General features: G+C 44.6%; 2 protein-coding genes across 5 annotated transcripts; one reads left to right on the top strand and one right to left on the bottom strand.

Annotated features, from left to right (window-relative positions):
* Positions 1-39: 39 nt before the first annotated feature.
* LOC106585732 (coiled-coil domain-containing protein 158) lies at positions 40-11,776 on the top strand. 4 transcript variants are annotated; one of them, XM_014172296.2, is made up of 23 exons: positions 41-489; positions 1,982-2,036; positions 2,186-2,328; positions 2,510-2,676; positions 2,836-2,945; positions 3,187-3,493; positions 3,595-3,671; positions 3,879-3,989; positions 4,572-4,686; positions 4,831-4,950; positions 5,321-5,752; positions 6,012-6,180; positions 7,965-8,117; positions 8,551-8,663; positions 8,849-9,007; positions 9,112-9,204; positions 9,380-9,487; positions 9,819-9,973; positions 10,227-10,286; positions 10,455-10,537; positions 10,726-10,896; positions 11,093-11,197; positions 11,632-11,776. In XM_014172296.2, the coding sequence occupies exons 3-23, from the start codon at positions 2,220-2,222 to the stop codon at positions 11,697-11,699; spliced, it is 2,985 nt and encodes a 994-aa protein (XP_014027771.1). In that variant the 5' UTR covers positions 41-489; positions 1,982-2,036; positions 2,186-2,219; the 3' UTR covers positions 11,700-11,776. The 4 variants fall into 4 exon arrangements, with proteins under 4 accessions (XP_014027772.2, XP_014027771.1, XP_014027769.2 ...); XM_014172294.2 differs by having other exon boundaries at positions 41-857; XM_014172295.2 differs by having other exon boundaries at positions 42-857; positions 10,455-10,525.
* Positions 11,777-22,283, bottom strand: fam47e (family with sequence similarity 47 member E). The gene is made up of 8 exons (XM_014172298.2): positions 22,034-22,283; positions 17,060-17,435; positions 16,526-16,704; positions 16,250-16,412; positions 15,878-16,075; positions 15,575-15,718; positions 15,373-15,450; positions 11,777-12,232 (listed from the first exon to the last, which is right to left on the bottom strand). Exons 1-8 carry the CDS (start codon positions 22,117-22,119, stop codon positions 12,131-12,133), a joined length of 1,326 nt encoding a protein of 441 aa, XP_014027773.1. The 5' UTR covers positions 22,120-22,283; the 3' UTR covers positions 11,777-12,130.
* Positions 22,284-22,510: the final 227 nt, after the last annotated feature.

Genomic DNA, 22,510 nt, shown 5'->3' with positions numbered 1-22,510 from the left:
ATCTTGCACCAGTGGATGACGACACGTTGTAGGCTAACGACGGACAGGGTTTCCATCATATGCTGCATTCAAAACAACTGGGAACTCGGGAAAAATACGTAATGGACGTCAGGATCTTCAGGTCAAGAAAGAGGTCCGAGTTGGAAGTCCGTTCAAATCGATTGTTCCCAGTCGGAGCTCGTTTTTTTCCCGAGTTCCCAGATATTTTGAACGCACTGAAGTCGGACGTCGAAGATTTCCGAATTACCATGACGTGTTCAAAACAACTGGGAACTCGGGAATCTCCGACTTCAGAACGTTCAAAACAATGGGAACTCGGAATGATCCGATTGGGAAAAATATCGATTTGAACGGTCATCCAACTAGGGAACTCGGCCTCTTTCTAGAGCGCCGACTTTCCGGCCTGAAGATCACTGACGTCATGATTTGACCTTGTATTTTTCCGAGTTCCCAGTTGTGTTGAACGCGGCATATGGCTTAATGGCTGTGGTAACTATGTTTTACTACCCTTCAATATTTTGTTTTAACGGAAAAGTAACCATATTTCTGTTTGTTCTTGAGATGGTATCTACAAACGTCCAGATTTAGCAACAACTTTGGGGAGTGCCTGTTTCTAAAATCCACCAACTCTGAGTGAAGAAAGCGCGAAATCAACAGTTTCCATGGCGATGAAGCTTCGCTACTACTTGTTGCTTGCAGGCGCTGGTTGATTTCCTCATGCTATCCCATACGCTAGCTAGCTAACCAACTGATAATGTCATCTGGATTTCAAAATTCCATATCCAAAGATAGTAATTTATCTATTTACAAATCCTCTGAATTGTTTGATGATTTATTGCACGAGATTCCAACAACAAGTAAGTAAATTAACCTAACTAACGTTAGCTAGCTACACTACATAAGTATGTGGACACCTGCTCGTCGAACATCTCATTTCAAAATCATGGGCATTAATATGGAGTTGGTCTGGCCCCGCCGATCTCAACAAACCATTTCTGTATGGACCTCGCTTTGTGCACGGGGGCAATGTCATGCTGAAACAGGAAGGGCCTTCCCCAAACTTGCCACAAAGTTGGAAGCACAGAATCGTCTAGAATGTCATTGTATGCTGCAACATTAAAATGCCCCTTCACTGGAACTAAGGTGCCTAAGCTGAACCATGAAAAACAGCCCTCTTCCACCAAACTTTACAGTTGGCACTATGCATTGGGGCAGGTTGTGTTCTTGCATCTGCCAAACCCAGATTAGTCTGTCAGATGGTGAAGCGCGATTCATCACTCCAGAGAACGTGTTTCCACTGCTCCAGAGTTCAATGGTGGTGAGCTTTACACCATTCCTGCCAACGCTTGGCATTGTGCATGGTGATCTTAGGCTTGTGTGCGGCTGCTCGGCCATGGAAACCCATTTCATGAAGCTCCAGATGAACAGTTCTTGTGCTGACGTGGATACCAGAGGCAGTTTGGAACTCTGTACTGAGTGTTGCAAGCGAGGACAGACTATTTATACGCTCTTCAGCACTCGGCGGGCCCATTCTGTGAGCTTGTGTGGCCTACCACTTCGTGGGTGAGCCGTTGGACGTTTTCACTTCACAATAATAGAACTTACAGTTGACCAGGGCAGAAATTTGACTAACTGACTTGTTGTAAAGGTGGCATCCTAAGACAGCTCCACGTTGAAAGTCATTGAGCTCTTCAATTAGGCCATTCTACTGCCAATGTTTCCTATGGCGATTCCATGGCTGTGTGCTCAATTTTATGCACGTGTCAGCAACGGGTGTGGCTGAAATTGCTAAATCCACTAATTTGAAGGGGTGTCTACATACTTTTGTGTGTATATATAGTGTATAACGTTGCTAACTACTAACATTCTAGCAAAGTTCACGGTCTTATCACATCACTGTGCTGATTCTCCTGGCATCAGTGGCAGCACTGAGCAATCCCTCTTTGGCTTTCTAATTTAGCAAGCTACCTCTACCTTACAGGTACAAATGACACAAGCACTGTCCCTAGAAGGTACAACAATCTGGATGAGTTGAGGTAATTTTGCCCTTTTCTTTAAATTACTCTAGTTAACTAACTCCCACATCCTTTTTCATAACACTAGTATTTGAAAACAGATTGTCTGCCTTTTGCACCATGAACCATCATCCATTTGGAAGCAAGTTTGTTACGTTCTTTCTTTACAGTGAGGAGCTTGACAGACGAACCAAGGAGACCCAAATGCTGCAAGAAGAGGTGGAACATGCAACTAAAATTACCATGGAGAAAATGGGACGCACATGTCCCAGCAGCTCACCTTCACAAATGAATTACTTTCCCATCTTTATGGGTGAGTATGTGGTTTTCTTGTGTCATGAAGAAAAATATAGCCAGTACTAGCTATACAGTTACACATCGGAGCTATTGTCACAACCAAATATGTCACTAGCCTATTTTGAATTATGAAACTACTTGTAGTAGTTTGCTGTGATAAGTGTTCCTTATTGCCACTACATTTTTTTATTTTACAGATGGTTCATCGGAGGAGAACTCAGAAGTGCTGTCTGTGATCCAGCCTCTTACATATGGCCTGGAGCTGGTCAGAAGTGGCATAACTTTCCCTGGGAAAGATGTTTTGGAAAATGCAATAGGGGACTACTCTCAACAGGTGTCGGAGCTCCAAAAGCAGCTGAGTGAGGTTAGTGTGAGATACAGTCCTATTTTTCTTCTCCTTTCCTGGTGAGAGTTATATATTATTGTGGATGGCCTCTTGAACTCAATGATTCTAATATCAAAATCCATGCAGTTCTTTGCCACGAGGTGCCATTGATTGCAACCTTTGCTAATACTTTTTCAGACACATGAGCTTCATGAACAGCAGAAGTTCTACTTCCGTCAGTCCATCATCAAGCTGCAGACAAAATTGCAGGAGTTCCAGATTGAGAAAGATGCCCTGGCTGATCTAAGGTAATTGAATCTGAAACTGTTGCACTGTAGGCCATTTGTACTATATACCTTTGGACACATACAGGTTCTTTGCAACGGGAGTATAGGACATGTTTTACAGTCCCTTCAATGCCCACTGGGCACAGACGTCAATTCAACATCTATTTCACGTTGGTTCCACCTAATTTAATTGAAATTACATGGAAACAACGTTAATTCAACCAGTGAGTGTCAATTGGGTGTTAATTGTTTTGTCCCTCAGAATGAAAGAGAGCAGAAAACAGGCAGATGTAATGGGGAAAATGCAAGCAATGATCAGGGATCTGCAAGCCACTAAACAGACCGGGGACCAGAGGCTCCTGGAGGCTGAGGATGAAGCAAAGTCTCAGAGTAGGAGAGCAGAGTCAAGGGAGCGGACACTACAGGAGGTGTACTCCACGCTGTTGGCTTACGAAAAACGTTGTGGAAACAATTTGTACACCAGCCAGGACGCACTGGGTGTTGCAGTGGAGAAAGTATTACACGACTTGGAGCATGCAAATCACAGTCTGAGAGAAAGCCTTCTGCTGGTAAGACAGTGTGTTATGTTTTATTTCACACAACACTTTTATCAAGGGTTTGAAATGTTGTTCTTGACATTGTATTTTCCATTCCTAACTCATTGTGCCAGCTGAAGGAGCAGATGGAGATTCAAGAACAGAAATGCCAAGAGAAAGCAGAGATCATGTTGAAGGAGCAAAGGGAAAGGTGCATATTCATTAACTTTCCACAATTCTTGTCTCAGTGACTTGGGATTACAGTCATTCTCTAATCTGATTAGCCCACACATTACCTGCATGTAAGGCCATCTGGTATAGAATTTGTTGTAACCCTAAAACCGCATGTATGTTCGAGGCAAGTTCCTAGAGGTGACATGTAAAGTTGCCTTGCTTGAGTTGCTTTACTCTTTTCCAGAATGGAGCAGCTCACTACCACTCATGACCAGGAGGTGGCGATATTGACTGAGAAATTGAGCAGCTCCAGAAGCAGTGCCTCCAGCTTGCATGTCCAGGTGGAGTTGTTACAGTGAGCGACATGAATTATCTAGCAATACTATATCTACATATTTCCTGAGTTGAATTAAATTCAAAGCTCTCTATTTTCGGGCCTCCCGAGTGGCGCAGCGGTCAAAGGCACTGCATCGCAATGCTTGAGGCGTCACTACAGACCTGAGTTCGATCCCAGTCTGTGTCACAACCGGCTGTGACCGTGAGTCCCATAGGGCGGCACCCAATTGGCCCAGCGTCGTCCGGGTTTGGCCGGGGGGGCTTTACTTGGCTCATCGCAGTCTAGCGACTCCCTGTGGCAGGCTGGGTGCCTGCAGGCTGATTTCAGTTGTCAGTTGAACAGTGTTTCCTCTGACTTATTGGTGCAGCTGGCTTCTGGGTTAATCGGGTAGGTGTTAAGAAGCGCGGTTTGGTGGGTCATGTTTCAGAGGACGCATGACCCAACCTTCACTTCTGCAGCGATGAGACAAGATCGAAATTGGGGAGAAAAACTGGGTAAAATGCAAAAAAAATGAATATAAATGTATATAGTCACTCATCTTTTCATTCAGTCAAATCTTTCAGAAAGTGTCCAAATGAATGCATTATTTCCTTTCACCAGAAAACAAGGTGAAAGCCAGGCTTCAGTGCACCAGTGTCAGGTCAATGACTTGGAGTCAGCTCTCTCTGTCCTGCGCTCCAAACTACTGGACACCCAGCAGGGCCATGAAGACAAGGTTACCGCTAACACACACATGCCGGTTGTGATGTAGAATAATAGAGTGGCCTTAGTCTTTTCAAACAAAGGTTTAGGAGGGAGACATTGTAATATTCTATGTGAAGGTTCTGATGCTTTGGGTTGTCATGATGTTGTGTACCAGGTGGGTGCTCTGGAGATGCTGTTGGCCGAGGCCCAGTCTCAGGTGGGGGAGGCCCAGAGAGGGAGAGACAGATCCCTCCAGCAGACAGAGGAGCTGGACTCTCGGCTCTGCCAGCTCACGGTAATACAGCCCAGCCTCAGACACAAACAGCAAGGATACTGTACGTCCTTAGCTCCCTGCAGCTGTAGAAAGAGGTACACTATGTTAACATTGCACATTCTTTGATTCCAGCAACTCAGTGTTGTCATTGTGTTTGATATATAAATATGAATCTGGCTTTGATAAGTTTATTTTTATTTTTTTATCATTTCAAACCCATGAAATCAAACAGATGTTTGAATAAGAGTCAGTAGTGTATTATGTGTGTGGGGTCAGTCAGAGCTGCAGCTGGCCCTGGAGCAGGAGCAGACCAAGCATCATTTATTTTTTTAATGGAAGATGACACCAAGGCTTTAGTTGTCAAACACTCATTATTTTTTGTCTCTGCCAGTTGTTGAGCGAGAAGCATCAGCTGGAGCAGCAGAAGGAGCTGGCTGTGGTGCGACGGGAGCTGGAACTGACCGCAGACCAGCTGAACAAGGCCAAGGACGAGGAGCTGCGGCTGCAAGCCCTGAAGGGTGACCGGGACGAGGAGCTGAGGAAGGTCCTGGCGCTGCTGGAGGAGAGGGACAGGGAGCTGCAGCAGGGACGGGCCAGGCTGGAGGAAGCCCAGGGCAGCTGCCAGGCCCTCAGGGCAGAGACTGAGGTGCTGAGGCTCAAGCTGGAGGACAGGGAGAAGATGGTGGACCTGCTGCGGCTGCAGATGGAGAGCACCACCCAGAGGACGGTGCAGCATGGACGTAGCATTGACTCCCTGCACAACGAGAAGAGCCGCCTCAGCAACCAGCTCAATGAGCACAAGCTGGAGATCCAACAGTTAAGGGTTAGTTAGTTGGCTAGTTAGTTAGTTTTGATCATCTACTTTAGTTTCAAGGTTGGTTGTCTCCTACCCCTCTGGGGGGGAACTTGGCATGCTTCTAAATCAAGACCAGATTTTGAGGTCATTCAGGCTGCTAAGGGGAATCCTCAGACTTGTTCATTGTCTTGGATTGTATAATACTCCATATTTTTCTTTTTGGGTGTGTTTTCAAAGCTATCCTACTATATACCGTTCCAAACCTGCTGAGTCCCTCCCTTTACAGACGTGCTTGGAGCAGCGTGAGGAGTGTTTGGCGGTGCTGGAGCAGGAGAGGCGAGTACAGCAGGCTGGCCTGTCCAAACAGAGCTGCTGTGTCAAGGAGCTGACGCTGGAGAAACAGCAGCTCACCGCTGAGCTAGAGGTGCAACGCATGCAACTGGTCTGCCTCACAGGTACACTGGCTGTCATAAACTCAGTAAAAAAAGAAACGTCCCTTTTTCAGGACCCTGTCTTTCAAAGATAATTCGTAAAAATCCAAATCAAAACTTCACAGATCTTCATTGTAAAGGGTTTGAACACTGTTTCCCATGCTTGTTCAATGAACCATAAACAATGAATTAACATGCACCTGTGGAACGGTCGTTAAGACGGTAGGCAATTAAGTTCACAGTTATGAAAAGGTAGGACACTAAAGAGGCCTTTTTACTGACTCTGAAAAACACCAAAAGAAAGATGCCCAGGGTCCCTGCTCATCTGTGTGAACGTGCCTTAGGCATGCTGCAAGGAGGCATGAGGACTGCAGATGTTGCCAGGGCAATAAATTGCAATGTCCGTACTGTGAGAAGCCTAAGACAGCGCTACAGGGAGACAGGACGGACAGCTGATCGTCCTCGCAGTGGCAGACCACGTGTAACAACACCTGCACAGGATCGGTACATCCGAACATCACACCTGCGGAACAGGTACAGGATGGCAACAACAACTTCCCGAGTTACACCAGGAACGCACAATCCCTCCATCAGTGCTCAGACTGTCCGCAATAGGCTGAGAGAGGCTGGACTGAGGGCTTGTAGGCCGGTTGTAAGGCAGGTCCTCACCAGACATCACCGGCAACAACGCCGCCTATGGGCACAAACCCACCGTCGCTGGACCAGACATGACTGGCAAAAAGTGCTCTTCACTAACGAGTCAAGGTTTTGTCTCACCAGGGGTGATGGTCGGATTCGCGTTTATCGTCGAAGGAATGAGCGTTACACCGAGGCCTGTACTCTGGAGTGGGATCGATTTGGAGGTGGAGGGTCCGTCATGGTCTGGGCCGGTGTGTCAAAGCATCATCGGACTGAGCTTGTTATCATTGCAGGTAATCTCAACGCTGTGCGTTACAGGGAAGACCTCCTCCTCCCTCATGTGGTACCCTTCCTGTAGGCTCATCCTGACATGACCCTCCAGCATGACAATGCCACCAGCCATACTGCTCGTTCTGTGTGTGATTTCCTGCAAGACAGGAATGCCAGTGTTCTGCCATGGCCAGTGACGAGCACGGATCTCAATCCCATTGAGCACGTCTGGGACCTGTTGGATTGGAAGGTGAGGGCTAGGGCCATTCCCCCCAGAAATGTCCGGGAACTTGCAGGTGCCTTGGTGGAAGAGTAGGGTAACATCTCACAGCAAGAACTGGCAAGTCTGGTGCAGTCCATGAGGAGGAGATTCACTGCAGTACTTAATGCAGCTGGTGGCCACCCCCCACCCCCACCCTTTTCTTTTCCTAGGGACACATTATTCCATTTCTGTTAATAACATGTCTGTGGAACTTGTTCAGTTTGTCTCAGTTGTTGAATCTTGTTATGCTCATACAAATATTTACACATATTTTTACACACAAGTTTGCTGAAAATAAACGAGGTTGACAGTGAGAGGATGTTTCTTTTTTTGCTGAGTTTAGATGGCTTTCAGATGAGAATATTCCCCTCACAGATAAAATGATGCATCGACTCTCTGTTCATTCAAACACTTATATGCTAACGTTTTTGTATGAATTATGATCTTTATTAATTCTGCAATAATAAAGACCTTTCAGTGATTTGATTTAACGGCTTCCATTTCTCCAGTCTTTAGGGAAAAATACAGGTCTTCAGTGGCAAACGGCAAGAACAATGATCATGTTGCTAGACTGTGTTGGAAAACAGTACAGCATGTATTGTCTGTTTTTCTTGTTCACCATCTGTCTGTCCTCCAGAGGAGTATGAGGAGTTGAAGAGGCTCCACAGCAGTAAGAGTGAAGAGCAGGAGGGCGTGGTGGTGGGTCTGAAGGCCCAGCTGAAGACCACCCGAGCTGAGCTGGACCAGGCCAGGAGCACCCTGAGGACCCTGGAGGGAGCGGACGGACACGGTCAGCACTGCACATCACTGAGATCATTATATTATAGCGGAGATCTGTGTTTATATGGTTATGGGAAGTCTACAGTATGTGTTTTATGCATGAGTTTTTAGATGAGAGAGGACTAACTAGGGACACTGATAAGTAAATAGTTCTGGAAGTAATGAGAATTTTTGTACACCCCCCCCCCAAAATGGCTGCTCTTTTAACATGACAAAGATCCGTGTTGGATCGAAACGTGGTCGATAAATGTGGTAATTGGGAGCTTATTCAGTGTGCGGGCCCTTCTGTTATCTTTCATGCTCTGTGTCACTCATTGTGACACTTCACCTTTTGGATTTGGTTGATTCATTTCCTCCTCCATTGAATCGACAGAAAGAGATGAGAGTAGATAGACCTTGATTGACTCGATCCTCTCTGCCCTGTCTCCCCTTTCTCTGTCCAGGCCTGAGGGTTGCCATGGGGATGCAGAAGCAGATAACAGCCAAGCGGGAACAGATTGACACTCTCCAGGGCCGAATCCAGCTCCTGGAGGAGACCATGGACAAACTGACCGAGGTAGGAACACCTCAATGTTTACTTTAGTGCTCCACATCGTGTCTATCGTTATTACACATGCCCTGGCTTCCACACAGATAAAAGCCCTGTGTCCTTAATTAAGTAGGGATTTAAAACAGCAAGATATTCTTGTGTTCACTTAAATGCATAATAATCTGCCTTCAATATGGTCTTTCCCTTCCCAGGAGAAGCGTTACCAGAGTCTAGAGAGTAAGCGTCAGATCCAGCTGCTGGCTTCAGTCACTGAGGAGAAGAGACAGGTGGCAGCGGAGGTGGAGACCGTCCGCTCCCTGGAGGGACGGCTCAGGGAGAAAGTGGCCAAACTGGAGACGGCCCTACACAAGGTGGTGTGGCACTACCTTGTATTTACTTACTTTATCACACAGTATGAAGAGAAATATACATCTCGCTCTGACTGACCCCCATTTACACCTACGACGTTCTTCAGATGTCTGAGAGCTTTGTCCACTGTCAAGACTTCATCCAGTTGCAAGAGCAGGAGTTTGTACGGCTGAAGCTGCAGCATGCTCTGGATGTGAAGGTACAGCTCACTAGGATGGGTGTCCATCTGCCTCTATAGAGGTCTAATGCATATGCTGTTTTATTGTTTGATTTGCATTGTACTCAGAATATCCTTTCTCCTCTAAACTGTCTATAGCCTTCTATGCTGTATGTATGCTTTTTCAAGTGCTGTGTCTTTTCTGCATGAGCTGCAGGGCCAACACCTGCGAGCCACAGGGAATGCTCAGCGTGCTTCCCTCTCCAGCCCAACAGCCCTGACTGCACTACCCTCCAGCCAGCACAGCTCAAAGTGCCTGCTAGAGGTAGATCAATACAGAAACTTCCTACAAAATGCCTTGTGGCTCCAATCCTTCCAGGGCCTGGCTTTGTTGAGGTTTTTTCAGTGGTGGAAAAGAAAGACACAAGCTCAGCACATCTGACTTCCCCAAAATTAAAAACACTCCCTGATTGCATTCCTGTGGCAGCATGACAGACTCGTTCATCAACCATTTGACTTGACTCCGGAACAGCCGGATCTAAGCCAATTTATTCAAAGCATGGAAGTATGCCAGGTGGTCAACAATAGATTTTTGTGTTGAATATAGTGTAACCCATAATGGTATTTTACTCAGCATCTCTTCACCCCTCTTACAGTTGAAACCTCAGCAGCTGCTGGAAAGCCCCACCACGGAGCTGCGGTCCCTAGTCAAAGAGCTACGAGGTGTGATTTCTGAAAATCCTGGACCACACACCAACAAAAGCACCCTCAGAAGGAGCTCTGTTCCAGAGAGAGATCACAGGACCACACTGTAAGTCTCTGTGTGACGTTAAAGATCACCATGCTACTAGTGTTTTCCCCCACACATTTTTTGTTGTTGTGCGTCATTCTCTTGGTTTCTGAAACCACAGTGGTTTATTTCACAAAAATGTTTCACAGCCATGTGACATGTTTCTCAATGTATGCAGAGCTTGTGTTCTTTTTGGTTCTCAATCAACCCATCAACTACAATCATGTGGAGCTTCTTTCATTCAAATTTCATGCAATAAAAATGTCTGTTACAGCAACGAAGTGACCAAAAATGTTACAAGCAATGCCAAAACGATAAAGGGGACCAACAGCAGGTAAGAGCATGTATCCTTGAACCTCTTGTTTCTGACTGCCTGAGCATGGCTGTTGGCAACCGGTCCCTACCTCTGTATTTTGGCTTTACTAATCCTCAGGCCACATGAATGTGCAGTGTCTGTCTGTGGCTTCGTTCTAATGCATGTTTGTGTATGCAATATGTGCAGTGGTGTGGCTCACCTCCTTAGGACAACTGATCTGGATGAGCGGAATTTAAACAGCACCTTCTCAAGCGCCAGTGAGTTTCTCTGTTAGTACAATCAAACATTTTAACACACTCAACCAATCATGTGCTTTATTTTCCTCATTTCACCTTTCATATCACTCTACTAGACCCATTATCATCCCTGTGGTCCCCCTTCAAACATATGTTCAAGGTATACAGTTTTTCAGCAGTTAACCATTCCTCCACTTCAGACATTGTTGCTATTTCTACAGGCCATGACTTTTCTTTTGCTGCATCTCTGCCTTGCTACACATCGTCCTCTCGAGCCATGGCACTGGGCCGCAGGTCCCCTGTACACTCGCTTCTGACATCTGACCACAACCCCACACCTCCACCACAGAGCAGGACTCAGGCAGAAAGCTCTCTCATAGACACACACACATGTAAGTCCCACTGCCTTCAGCATTATTACAACTCTGTTGTGTAACCAATGTGGGAGACAATGTCCCCAATGAAATGGCCTTGGAGAACCTTGGTTACTTTACAGTATGGCATCATAATAATGTTTTAAATTTCAGAACTCTAATTTGATGACTTCTGAGTGAGTAACTTGTGGTTTCACTTGAAATGTTTGTCCAGTGGCCAATCCGCAGGCTGAGTTTACAGGACACACATGCAAGCACTTGCATGGAAAACTGGACAGCCTCCAAAACATAGTGGAGGACTTGCAGATGAAGAACCAAGGTTTGTTGAACAGAGTGTTTTTTTCTGTTCATCTGACTGCTGTGCAGCACAGTGGTTAGTGACTGACATCAGTGCTAAAGAACTGAATCTGTATTAGGAGTTTTGAATTTGCCCAATGTTGTCCAAACATAACAGTTGTGAGAATCCTGACTTCCTTATTATGTCTGGCCCTCTCTGCCTCACGTACCAGACCAAATTGTTTAACTGGAATGTCATCAGGACACAGAGAATCAGGACAATGATTATATTGGTTTGGGGATAGGTCAAGTTGATGAAAACAGAAATTCCTGATTAATCCAGAAAAATTCCATTGCTGTTTATGTCCGATAAGATAACTGCCACCTTTGGGACAATACAGTTTATCTTGAAAACACAGTTTCTTTGAAGAAACTCTACAAAATGCATTTTAAGTAATAATGATTTACTTTTTTCAGAAATGTCCTCTATGATAAAGGGTCAGGAGAAGAGGATGAGAAATGTCAAAGACAAAAGGAAGCTTTAGAACAATCAAGGCTCTGAGTGAATGTGTACTGTAATAAAAATAAACTTGTATTTAAAAGTAAAGGCACTCAATGATCATTATGGTGAATTGTCTTTTATTATGAATACAATTTGTCCATGGCATATTACTATCAACATGGCAAAATTGACACCAAATATAATTGGCACCAAATATGATGACAGGAGGATAAACAACAGGCTAGCAGGATATTCTTGTTATTCATGAAAGATGTCATTAGTCAAGGTAACTGAGGATGATCTTTGATGTACATGCATTGACAGCCAGTCAGTGATTTGGAAACGTATGAAAACTCGTGAAAAATGAGGAGAACCTTTGTACCAGCGTAGCGTCAAATGTTTTATGTCAGTTTGTTTTGACAAATTGAGTATACTACTGTGTAACTGCCCTACATATTGCCTATTGAAACCTGCCTAAAGTACCACTGTCCCCTTCCGTGTTGAAGCAGAGCCTGGTCCATCTGGCCTTGATCGGCTGTCTCCCTCCTCCTCTTCTTCAAAGAGAGTACTCAGAAACTGAAAAGAAACCCAAGTTTAAAAGCCAACCAATTTCAGATCATATTTAAAGTACCAGTCAAAAGTTTGGACACCTACTAGTTGTTCTTTATTTTTTTACTATTTTCTACATTGAAAAGTAATCGTAAAGACATCAAAACTATGAAATAACACATGGAATCCTGTAGTAATCAAAAAACGTATATAAAATATATTTTGATTCTTCAAAGTAGCCACCCTTTGTCTTGATGACAGCTTTGCACACTCTTGGCATTCTCTCAACCCGCTACACCTGGAATGCTTTTCCAACCGTCTTGAAGGAGTTCCCACATATGCACTTGTTGGCTGCTTTTCCTTCACTCTGCGGTCCAACTCATCCCAAACCATCTCAAGTCGGGTGATTGTGGAGGCCAGGTCATCTGTTGCAGCACTCCATCACTCTCCTCCTTGGTCAAATAGCCCTTACACAGCCTGGAGGTGTGTTGGGTCATTGTCCTGTTGAAAAACAAATGATAGTCCCACTAAGCACAAACCAGATGGGATGGCGTATCGCTGCAGAATGCTGTGGTAGCCATGCTGGTTAAGTGTGCCTTGAATTCTAAATCAATCAGTGTCACCAGCAAAGCACCATCACACCTTCTCCATGCTTCACGGTGGGAACCACACATGCAGACAATATGTTCACCTACTCTCTCACAAAGACATGGCAGTTGGTACCAAAAATCTCAAATATGGACTCATCAGACCAAAGGACAGATTTCCACTGGTCTAATGTCCATTGCTCGTGTTTCTTGGCCCAAGCAAGTCTCTTCTTATTGGTGTCCTTTTAGTAGTTTTTTTGCAGCAATTCGACCATGAAGGCCTTATTCACACAGTCTCCTCTGAACAGTTGATGTTGATGTGTCTCTTACTTGAACTCTGAAGCAGTTATTTGAGCTGCAATCTGAGATGTAGTTAACTCTAATGAACTTATCCTCTGCAGCAGAGGTCACTCTGGGTCTTCCTTTCCTGTGGCGGTCCTCATGAGAGCCAGTTTCATAATAGCGTTTTGAAGATTTTTACGACTGAAACTTTCAAAGCTCTTAATGTTCCGGATTGAATGACCTTCATGTCTTAAAGTAATGATGGACTGTCATTTCTCTTTGCTTATTTGAGCTGTTCTTCCCATAATATGGACTTGGTGTTTTACCAAATAGAATTATCTTCTGTATATCACCCCTACCTTGTCACAACACTGATTGGCTCAAATGCATTAAGAAGGAAAGAAATTCCACAAAATAACCTTTTTAACAAGGAACACCTGTTAATTGAAATGCATTCCAGGTGACTACCTCATGAAGCTGGTTGAGAGAATTCCAAGAGTGTAAAGCTGTCAAGGCAAAGGGTGGCTACTTTGAAGAATCTCAAATGTTGTCTTCACTATTATTCTACAATGTAGAAAATAATAAAAAATAAAGAAAAACCCTGCAATGAGTAGGTGTGTCCAAACCTTTGACTGGTACTGTGTGTATATATACTGCTAAAAAAAATAAAGGGAACACTTAAACAACACATCCTAGATCTGAATGAAAGAAATAATCTTATTAAATACTTTTTTCTTTACATAGTTGAATGTGCTGACAACAAAATCACACAAAAATAATCAATGGAAATCCATTTTATCAACCCATGGAGGTCTGGATTTGGAGTCACACTCAAAATTAAAGTGGAAAACCACATTACAGGCTGATCCAACTTTGATGTAATGTCCTTAAAACAAGTCAAAATGAGGCTCAGTAGTGTGTGTGGCCTCCACGTGCCTGTATGATCTCCCTACAACGCCTGGGCATGCTCCTGATGAGGTGGCGGATGGTCTCCTGAGGGATCTCCTCCCAGACCTGGACTAAAGCATCCGCCAACTCCTGGACAGTCTGTGGTGCAACGTGGCGTTGGTGGATGGAGCGAGACATGATGTCCCAGATGTGCTCAATTGGATTCAGGTCTGGGGAACGGGCGGGCCAGTCCATAGCATCAATGCCTTCCTCTTGCAGGAACTGCTGACACACTCCAGCCACATGAGGTCTTGCATTAGGAGGAACCCAGGGCCAACCGCACCAGCATATGGTCTCACAAGGGGTCTGAGGATCTCATCTCGGTACCTAATGGCAGTCAGGCTACCTCTGGCAAGCACATGGAGGGCTGTGCTGCCCCCCAAAGAAATGCCACCCCACACCATGACTGACCCACCGCCAAACCGGTCATGCTGGAGGATGTTGCAGGCAGCAGAACGTTCTCCACGGCGTCTCCAGACTCTGTCACGTCTGTCATGTGCTCAGTGTGAACCTGCTTTCATCTGTGAAGAGCACAGGGCGCCAGTGGCGAATTTGCCAATCTTGGTGTTCTCTGGCAAATGCCAAACGTCCTGCACGGTGTTGGGCTGTAAGCACAACCCCCACCTGTGGACGTCGGGCCCTCATACCACCCTCATTGAGTCTGTTTCTGATCGTTTGAGCAGACACATGCACATTTGTGGCCTGCTGGAGGTCATTTTGCAGGGCTCTGGCAGTGCTTCTCCTGCTCCTCCTTGCACAAAGGCGGAGGTAGCGGTCCTGCTGCTGGGTTGTTGCCCTCCTACGGCCTCTTCCACGTCTCCTGATGTACTGGCCTGTCTCCTGGTAGCGCCTCCATGCTCTGGACACTACGCTGACAGACACAGCAAACCTTCTTGCCACAGCTCGCATTGATGTGCCATCCTGGATGAGCTGCACTATCTGAGCCACTTGTGTGGGTTGTAGACTCCGTCTCATGCTACCACTAGAGTGAAAGCACCGCCAGCATTCAAAAGTGACCAAAACATCAGCCAGGAAGCATAGGAACTGAGAAGTGGTCTGTGGTCCCCACCTGCAGAACCACTCCTTTATTGGGGGTGTCTTGCTAATTGCCTATAATTTCCACCTGTTGTCTATTCCATTTGCACAATAACATGTGACATTTATTGTCAATCAGTGTTGCTTCCTAAGTGGACAGTTTGATTTCACAGAAGTGTGATTGACTTGGAGTTACATTGTGTTGTTTAAGTGTTCCCTTTATTTTTTTGAGCAGTGTATTAACTGACATTGAAATTCAAACACCTGTGCTGTGAAGCATGACCTGTGTAAAAATGTGACGCAATGTTGTCTTACCCTAGGTACCCTCAGCCCTTTGCTGATGATGAACTGCTTGAACGCTTGAGTCCCATGCATCTGTTTCAGTTCATCATCCTATTGAGAAGACAAATTATATCAGACAATTTTACCTGAACCGTGAATGGGGATTGATATTCTGATTAATAGTCAATACCCACAAAGAACAAGGACAAGTGTAAGAGTTATACCAAAGACCCACCATTTCACTTGGTTGTGCAGGAAACTTAAAGTCCTCAGGGATGACATTAGGGTCTCTTAATGGTTCATCAGCATCTCTTTTCTTCCATGTTTTAGTATCCAGGTACCATGCTCCATATTTGGGTCTTTTAGTTCCTGGTTTGCTCTGTTGAACATGTGCATTTTATATTTTTTCCATAGGCAGGATGTGGACATAGTTGTGGATAATGCTGTTTTAGAAAGTGAAGAACTGTACAAGCAATTGATACATTTTCATCCATCTGTGTTGTGAGTTCTGTGGGCCTCAAGCTGAGACACTCAATACCTTGTATGGTTCTGAGTCCTTTAAGGGGTCTTCACAGGTGTGGGCTCTGCGCAGATCCTCCACAGAGTTACATAGCTCCTCTGGCACGTTCTTAGGCTCAACCACCTGGATAGGGAAGGTCAGGGACGGCTTCTTCTCATACCCACTGACAAACAGGCCCAGTAGGGTGGATTCAGTCAGGTTGTTTTTCTCTCCTCCCTGCGAGAGTCAACCATTCATTTACCAGGGAGGTTAAGATCATTAAGCCTCTGTTCCTGCTTCTACAAGGTCATTTAGAATATGATGATGATTCATCATTCTGATCTTTACTTGACCTTTAATTGGGTTGTGTATTCCTCACCTTCTTGGCTGGTTTCTGTTAGCTGTGCTTACCAATGAGGCGACCCAGTCACAGAAAAGCTTAGTGACTTTCTTGATGTCCTCGTCTTGAGATGGGGAGCGCAGTCGTTTGACGTTTACAATCTGGTCTTCCTTGGCACTGCTCTGCTTTCTTTGCAGCCCTTTGTAAGGGTTCTTTGCACATAAATCGTCTGTCCTTCAGCCAAATAATAAAGGGTTAACAACAGTAGTTATACCACTAGATGAACAGTTTATACCCTAGTAATGAAGAGTTTGCCCCAAAACAGACTTCTCTAGAAATCTACTTACATTATTGCACTGACAAGTGGTCCCTCTCTCACTTCCTTCTCTGACTCCGATTCCTGCATGATGGTTTCCCACGGCTCAGTGCAGTCATCCGCCTGCTCCTCTTTTTCTGGTGAAGTCACTGCAGAAGCTCTGTTCACACAAATATCCGGGTCCAGGACACATATCACCTGATCAAACAACTACGGGATGAAAGACAATCAGTAGGACATTGTGTTTACAAGTAAGCAAAACAAAGTCCTGCTGTAAGAACAGCGTAAGAGTTGATTACTGTAATTCAGAATTGTGTGTGCATGGGCCATCTGATGTATACTTTAGGGGTTGGTTTACCAGACACAGATTAAATCTTACCTTGGACTGAAGCCTTTACAATGGAGGATCTCCATTCAACATGTTTTTCAAATTTTAGTCCAGGACTAGGCTTATTCGGTGTCCGGGAAACCAGCCCTTTATGCCTTATTGCAAAAAGGATCAAGAGGCAACTTTTATCTGCAATGTGATTACATCGCTGATTAGTCTTATCTACCTGCCACTCACCTCTGGGGGCATGCTATGCTCTAAATGTGGGTACAGAGCCAGAGGATGCTGTTTGAGTTTGAGCTCCACTGCAGCCACATGCTCCCGGTGTGCCTGCTGCTGAGGGTTCTTCTTAGAGAAGCAAGCCTGCTCTTTCGAGAAGCGCTTCCATTGTGTTTTATCAGAGAGAGATGTAGGACTTGGAATCCCAAAAATGGAAGGGGACATGCCCCTCTGGGCCTGAGAGAAAACCGCTGTCCCAGCAGTAGGATACCCATCTCTGAAGTCATCAAGTCCCACATTTAGAAAACGCCAACGACGGCCATCCAAAGCACCTGAGAGATGATGTTTGTTCTTTGCATCTTTCAGGCATTTGGTCATCAACTTTTCCTTGTACCTGTGGGTCAAAGCTAAATTAAAGCTTTCTACTTTCACATTGCCCTCATTAACATTTGGAAGCTCCAGTCCAAAGAGACTGGATGGAAGGTTATGTGTCAATATTATGTATACTGAACAAAAATATAAACGCAGCATGTAAAGTGTTCATCCCAGGGTTCATGAGCTGAAATAAAGGATGCCAGAAATGTTCCATATGCACAAAAACCTTATTTCTCCCAGATTTTGTGCACAATTTTGTTTACATCCCTGTTAGTGAGCATTTCTCCTTTGTCAAAAGAATCCATCCACCTGACAGGTGTGGCATATCAAGAAGCTGATTAAACGGTATGATCATTACACAGGTGCACCTTGTGCTGGGAACAAAACAAAGGTCACTCTAAAATGTGCCGTTTTGTGTCACAGCCCAATGCCACAGATTTCTCAACTTTTGAGGGAATGTGCAATTGGAATGCTGACTGCAAGAATGTCCACGAAAGCTGTTGCCAGATAATTGAATGTTCATTTCTCTACCATAAGCTGCCTCCAACAATGTTTTAGAGAATTTGGCAGTACGTCCAGCCCAGGACCTCCACATCCGGCTTCCTCACCTGCGGGATCGTCTGACACCAGCCGCCCGGACAGCTGATGAAACTGTGGGTTTGCACAACTGAATAATTTCTGCCCAAATTATCAGAAACCGTCTCAGGGAAGCTCATCTGCATGCTCGTAGTCCTCACCTGGGTCTTGACCTGACTGCAATTCGGCGTCGTAACCAACTTCATTGGGCAAATGCTCACCTTTGATGGCCACTGGCACTCTGGAGAAGTGTGCTATTCACGGATGAATGACTGTACCGGGCAGATGGCGTTGTGTGGGTGAGCGGTTTGCTGATGTCAACATTGTGAACGGAGTGCCCCATGGTGTCGGTGGGGTTATGGTATGGGCAGGCATAAGCTACGGACAACGAACACAATTGCATTTTGTCAATGGCAATTTGAATGCACTGAGATACCATGACAAGATCCTGAGGCCCATTGTCGTGCCATTCATCCGCCGCCATCATCTCATGTTTCAGCATGATAATCCACAGCCCAGTGTCGCAAGAATCTGTACACAATTCCTGGAAGCTGAAAATGTTCCAGTTCTTCCATGGCCTGCATACTCACTAGACATGTCACCCATTGAGCATGTTTAGGATGCTCTGGATCGACGTGTATAACAGCGTGTTCCAGTTTCCACCAATATCCAGCAACTTCACATAGCCATTGAAGAGGAATGTGACAACATTCCACAGGCCACAATCAACAGTCTGATCAACTCTATGCGAAGGAGATGTGTCGCGCTGCATGAGGCAAATGATGGTCACACCAGAGACTGACTGGTTTTCTGATACATGCCCCTACCTAGGTCAGGGCTCTGTGCAGGCCAGTCAAGTTCTTCCACACCGATCTCGACAAACCATTTCTCTATGGACCTCATTTGTGCATCCCCAAACTGTTGCCGCAAAGTTGGAAGCACAGAATCATCTAGAATGTCATTCGATGCTGTAGTGTTAATTAAGATTAACTCCACCAAACTTTACATTTGGCACTATGCATTGGGGCAGGTAGCGTTCTCCTGGCATCCGCCAAACCCAGATTCATCCATTGGATTGCCAGATGAAGCGTGATTCATCACTCCACAGAACGAATTTCCAATGGTGGCAAGCTTTCCACCACTCCAGCCGACCCTTAGCATTGCGCATGATGATCTTAGGCTTGTGTGGGGCTGCTCTGCCATGGAAACCCATTTCATGAAGCTCCAGATGAACAGTTCTTGTGCTGACGTTGCCTCCAGAGGTAGTTTGGAACTCTGTACTGCATGTTGCAACCAAGGACAGACGATTTTTACCCGCTAGGCGCTTCAGCACTCGGCGGTCTCATTCTGTGAGCTTGTGTGGCCTACCACTTCGCGGCTGAGCCATTATTGCTCCGAGACGTTTCCACTTCACAATAACAGCACTTAAGCGGGGCTGCTATAGCAGGGCAGAAATTTGCCCAACTGACTTTTTTGAAAGGTGGCATCCTATGACGATGCCACATTGAAAGTCACTGAGCTCTTCAGTAAGGCCTTTCTACTGCCAATGTTTGTCTATGGAGATTGCATGGCTGTGTGCTTGATTTTATACACCTGTCAGCAACAAGTGTGGCTGAAATAGTGAAATCCACGAATTTGAAGGGGTATCCACATACTTTGTATATAGTGCCTTCGGAAAGTATTCAGACCCCTTGACTTCTTCAACATTTTGTTAGGTTAGAGCCTTATTTTAACATGTATTCAATTGTTTATTTTCCTCATCAATCTACACACAATACCCCATAATGACAAAGCAAAAACAGGTTTTTAGACATTTTTGCTACTTTATAAAATAAACTAAACTGAAATATCACATTTACATAAGTATTCAGACCCTTTACTCGGTACTTTGTTAAAGAACCTTTGGCAGCGATTACAGCCTCAAGTCATCTTGGGTATGACGCTACAAGCTTGGCACACCTGTATTTGGGGAGTTTCTCCCATTCTTCTCTGCAGATCCTCTCAAGCTCTGTCAGGTTTAATGGGGAGTGTCGCCGCACAGCTATTTTCAGGTCTCTCCAGAGATGTCCGATCGAGTTCAAGTCCGGGCTCTGGCTGGGCCTCTCAAGGACATTCAGAGACTTGTCCCGAAGCCACTCCTGCATTGTGTGCTTAGGGTCATTGTCCTGTTGGAAGGTGAACGCTCTGGAGCAGGTTTTCATCAAGGATCTCTCTGTACTTTGCTCAGTTCATCTTTGCCTCGATCCTGACTAGTCTCCCAGTCCCTGCCGCTGAATAACATCCCCACAGCATGATGCTTCCACCACCATGCTTCACCATAGGGATGGTGCCAGGTTTCCTCCAGACGTGATACTTGGCATTCAGGCCAAAGAGTTCAATGTTGGTTTCATCAGACCAGAGAATCTTGTTTCTCATGGTGTGAGAGTCTTTAGGTGCCTTTTGGAAAACTCCAAGCGTGCTGTCATGTGCCTTTTACTGAGGAGTGGCTTCCGTCTGGCCACTCTAATATAAAGGCCTGATTGGTGGAGTGCTGCAGAGATGGCTGTCCTTCTGAAAGGTTCTCCCATCTCCACAGAGGAGCTCTGGAGCTCTGTCAGAGTGACCATCGGGTTCTTGGTCAGGGCCCTTCTCCCACAATTGCTTAGTTTGGCTGGAAGCGTCTTGGTGGTTCCAAACTTCTTCCATTTAAGAATGATGGAGGCCACTGTGTTCTTGGGGACCTTCAATGCTGCATAAATGTTTTGGTACCCTTCCCCAGATCTGTGCCTCGACAAATTGTGTAAAGTACTTAAGTAAAAATACTTGAAAATACTACTTACATATTTTTGGGGGGTACTGTATCTTTACTTTACTTTACTATTTATATTTTTGTCAACTTTTACTTAATAACATTCCTAAAGAAAATAATGTACTTTTTACTCCATACATTTTCCCTGACACCCAAAAGTACTCGTTACATTTTGACAAGAAAATGGTCCAATTCACACACTTATCAAGGGAACATCCCTGGTCATCCCTACTGCCTCTGATCTGGCGGACTCACTAAACACAAATGCTTTGTTTGTAAATTAATGTCTGGGTGTTGTAGTGTTCCCTTGGCTATCTGTAAATACATTTTTTTTTTATTATTGTGCCATCTGGTTTGCATAATGTAAGGAATTTGAAACTATTAATACTTTTACTTTTGATACTTAAGTATATTTTAGCAATTCCATTTACTTTTGATACTTAATTATATTTAACCAAATACTTTTAGATTTTTACTCAAGTAGTATTTTACTGGGTGACTTTTACTTGAGTCGTTTTCTATTAAGGTATCTTTACTTTTACTCAAGTATGACAAATGGGTACTTTTTCCACCACTGGCCAAGACACAATCCTGTCTCGGGAAACTCTACAGACAATTCCTTTGACCTCATGGCTTGGTTTTTGCTCTGATATGCACTGTCAACTGTGGGACCTTATATTGACAGGTGTGTGCCTTTACAAATCATGTCCAATCAATTGAATTTACCACAGGTGGACTCCAATCAAGTTGTAGAAACATCTCAAGGATGATCAATGGAAACAGGATGCAACTGAGCTCAATTTGGAGGCTCATAGCAAAAGCTCTGAATATTTATGCAAATAAGGTATTTCTGTTTTTTGCTTTGTCACTATGGGGTATTGTGTGTAGATTTAATCAATTTTAGAATAAGGCTGTAAAGTAACAAAATGTGGAAAAGGTCAATGGGTCTGAATACTTTCCGAAGGCACTGTAGATAGTGTATATGTGACCAACAGATGCATATCTGTATTCCCATTCATGTGAAATCCATAGATTAGGCCCTAATGAATTTATTTCAATCGACTGATTTCGTTATATGAACTGTAACTCAGTGCAATCATGAAATTATTGCATGTTGCGTTTATATTTTTGTTCAGTGTACATACAATTATGTTGTCAACCACATACAGTTATGACTATATTGTTACAAAAGAGGCTACCCAATGTTGTCTTTAGTGTGATGCAACGTTAGCCAGCTAGCACATCCACATTACCAATGGTAGGCAGGAAGCGTCGTTCTAGTCTCCGGTGGTCCAATTTGAAACTTTTTATCAGTCATTATGTGTCCTTGTTTTCTCATCAATTTCCATGTAATAAAAGTCAAACGAGTGTTGCCCTCGGGGCACGTCAAAAGGCTATCGACCCTTTCGTAATTCCGGTATTATTTAAAGCGATCTGGCTAGCTCCATGGTCCTAATACAAAGTTTGTTAGATGGTTACTATGGTGATAGTGTTTCGCGATAAATTGTAGTTCTTATGGGATGTCACAAAATATAAATGTAGTTTCCGTTCCAGAGGGCCTTTGCTGTAATTACGGTTATGAACTAACTTGACAGTCACAAATCAACACGTCAAAAAATAATAATAAGAGCAATATCATCTTAATGCGGTTTTCACTGAAGACAATACAGCCTTGCTAGGATTTTGACCACTAGATGGTGGTATGTGATCAGATGGAACTGATGAGTTCC

The sequence above is a fragment of the Salmo salar genome, chromosome ssa24 (assembly GCF_905237065.1).
Source record: "Salmo salar chromosome ssa24, Ssal_v3.1, whole genome shotgun sequence".
NCBI lineage: Eukaryota > Metazoa > Chordata > Actinopteri > Salmoniformes > Salmonidae > Salmo > Salmo salar.
This window is presented reverse-complemented; position numbering and strand designations above follow the sequence as displayed.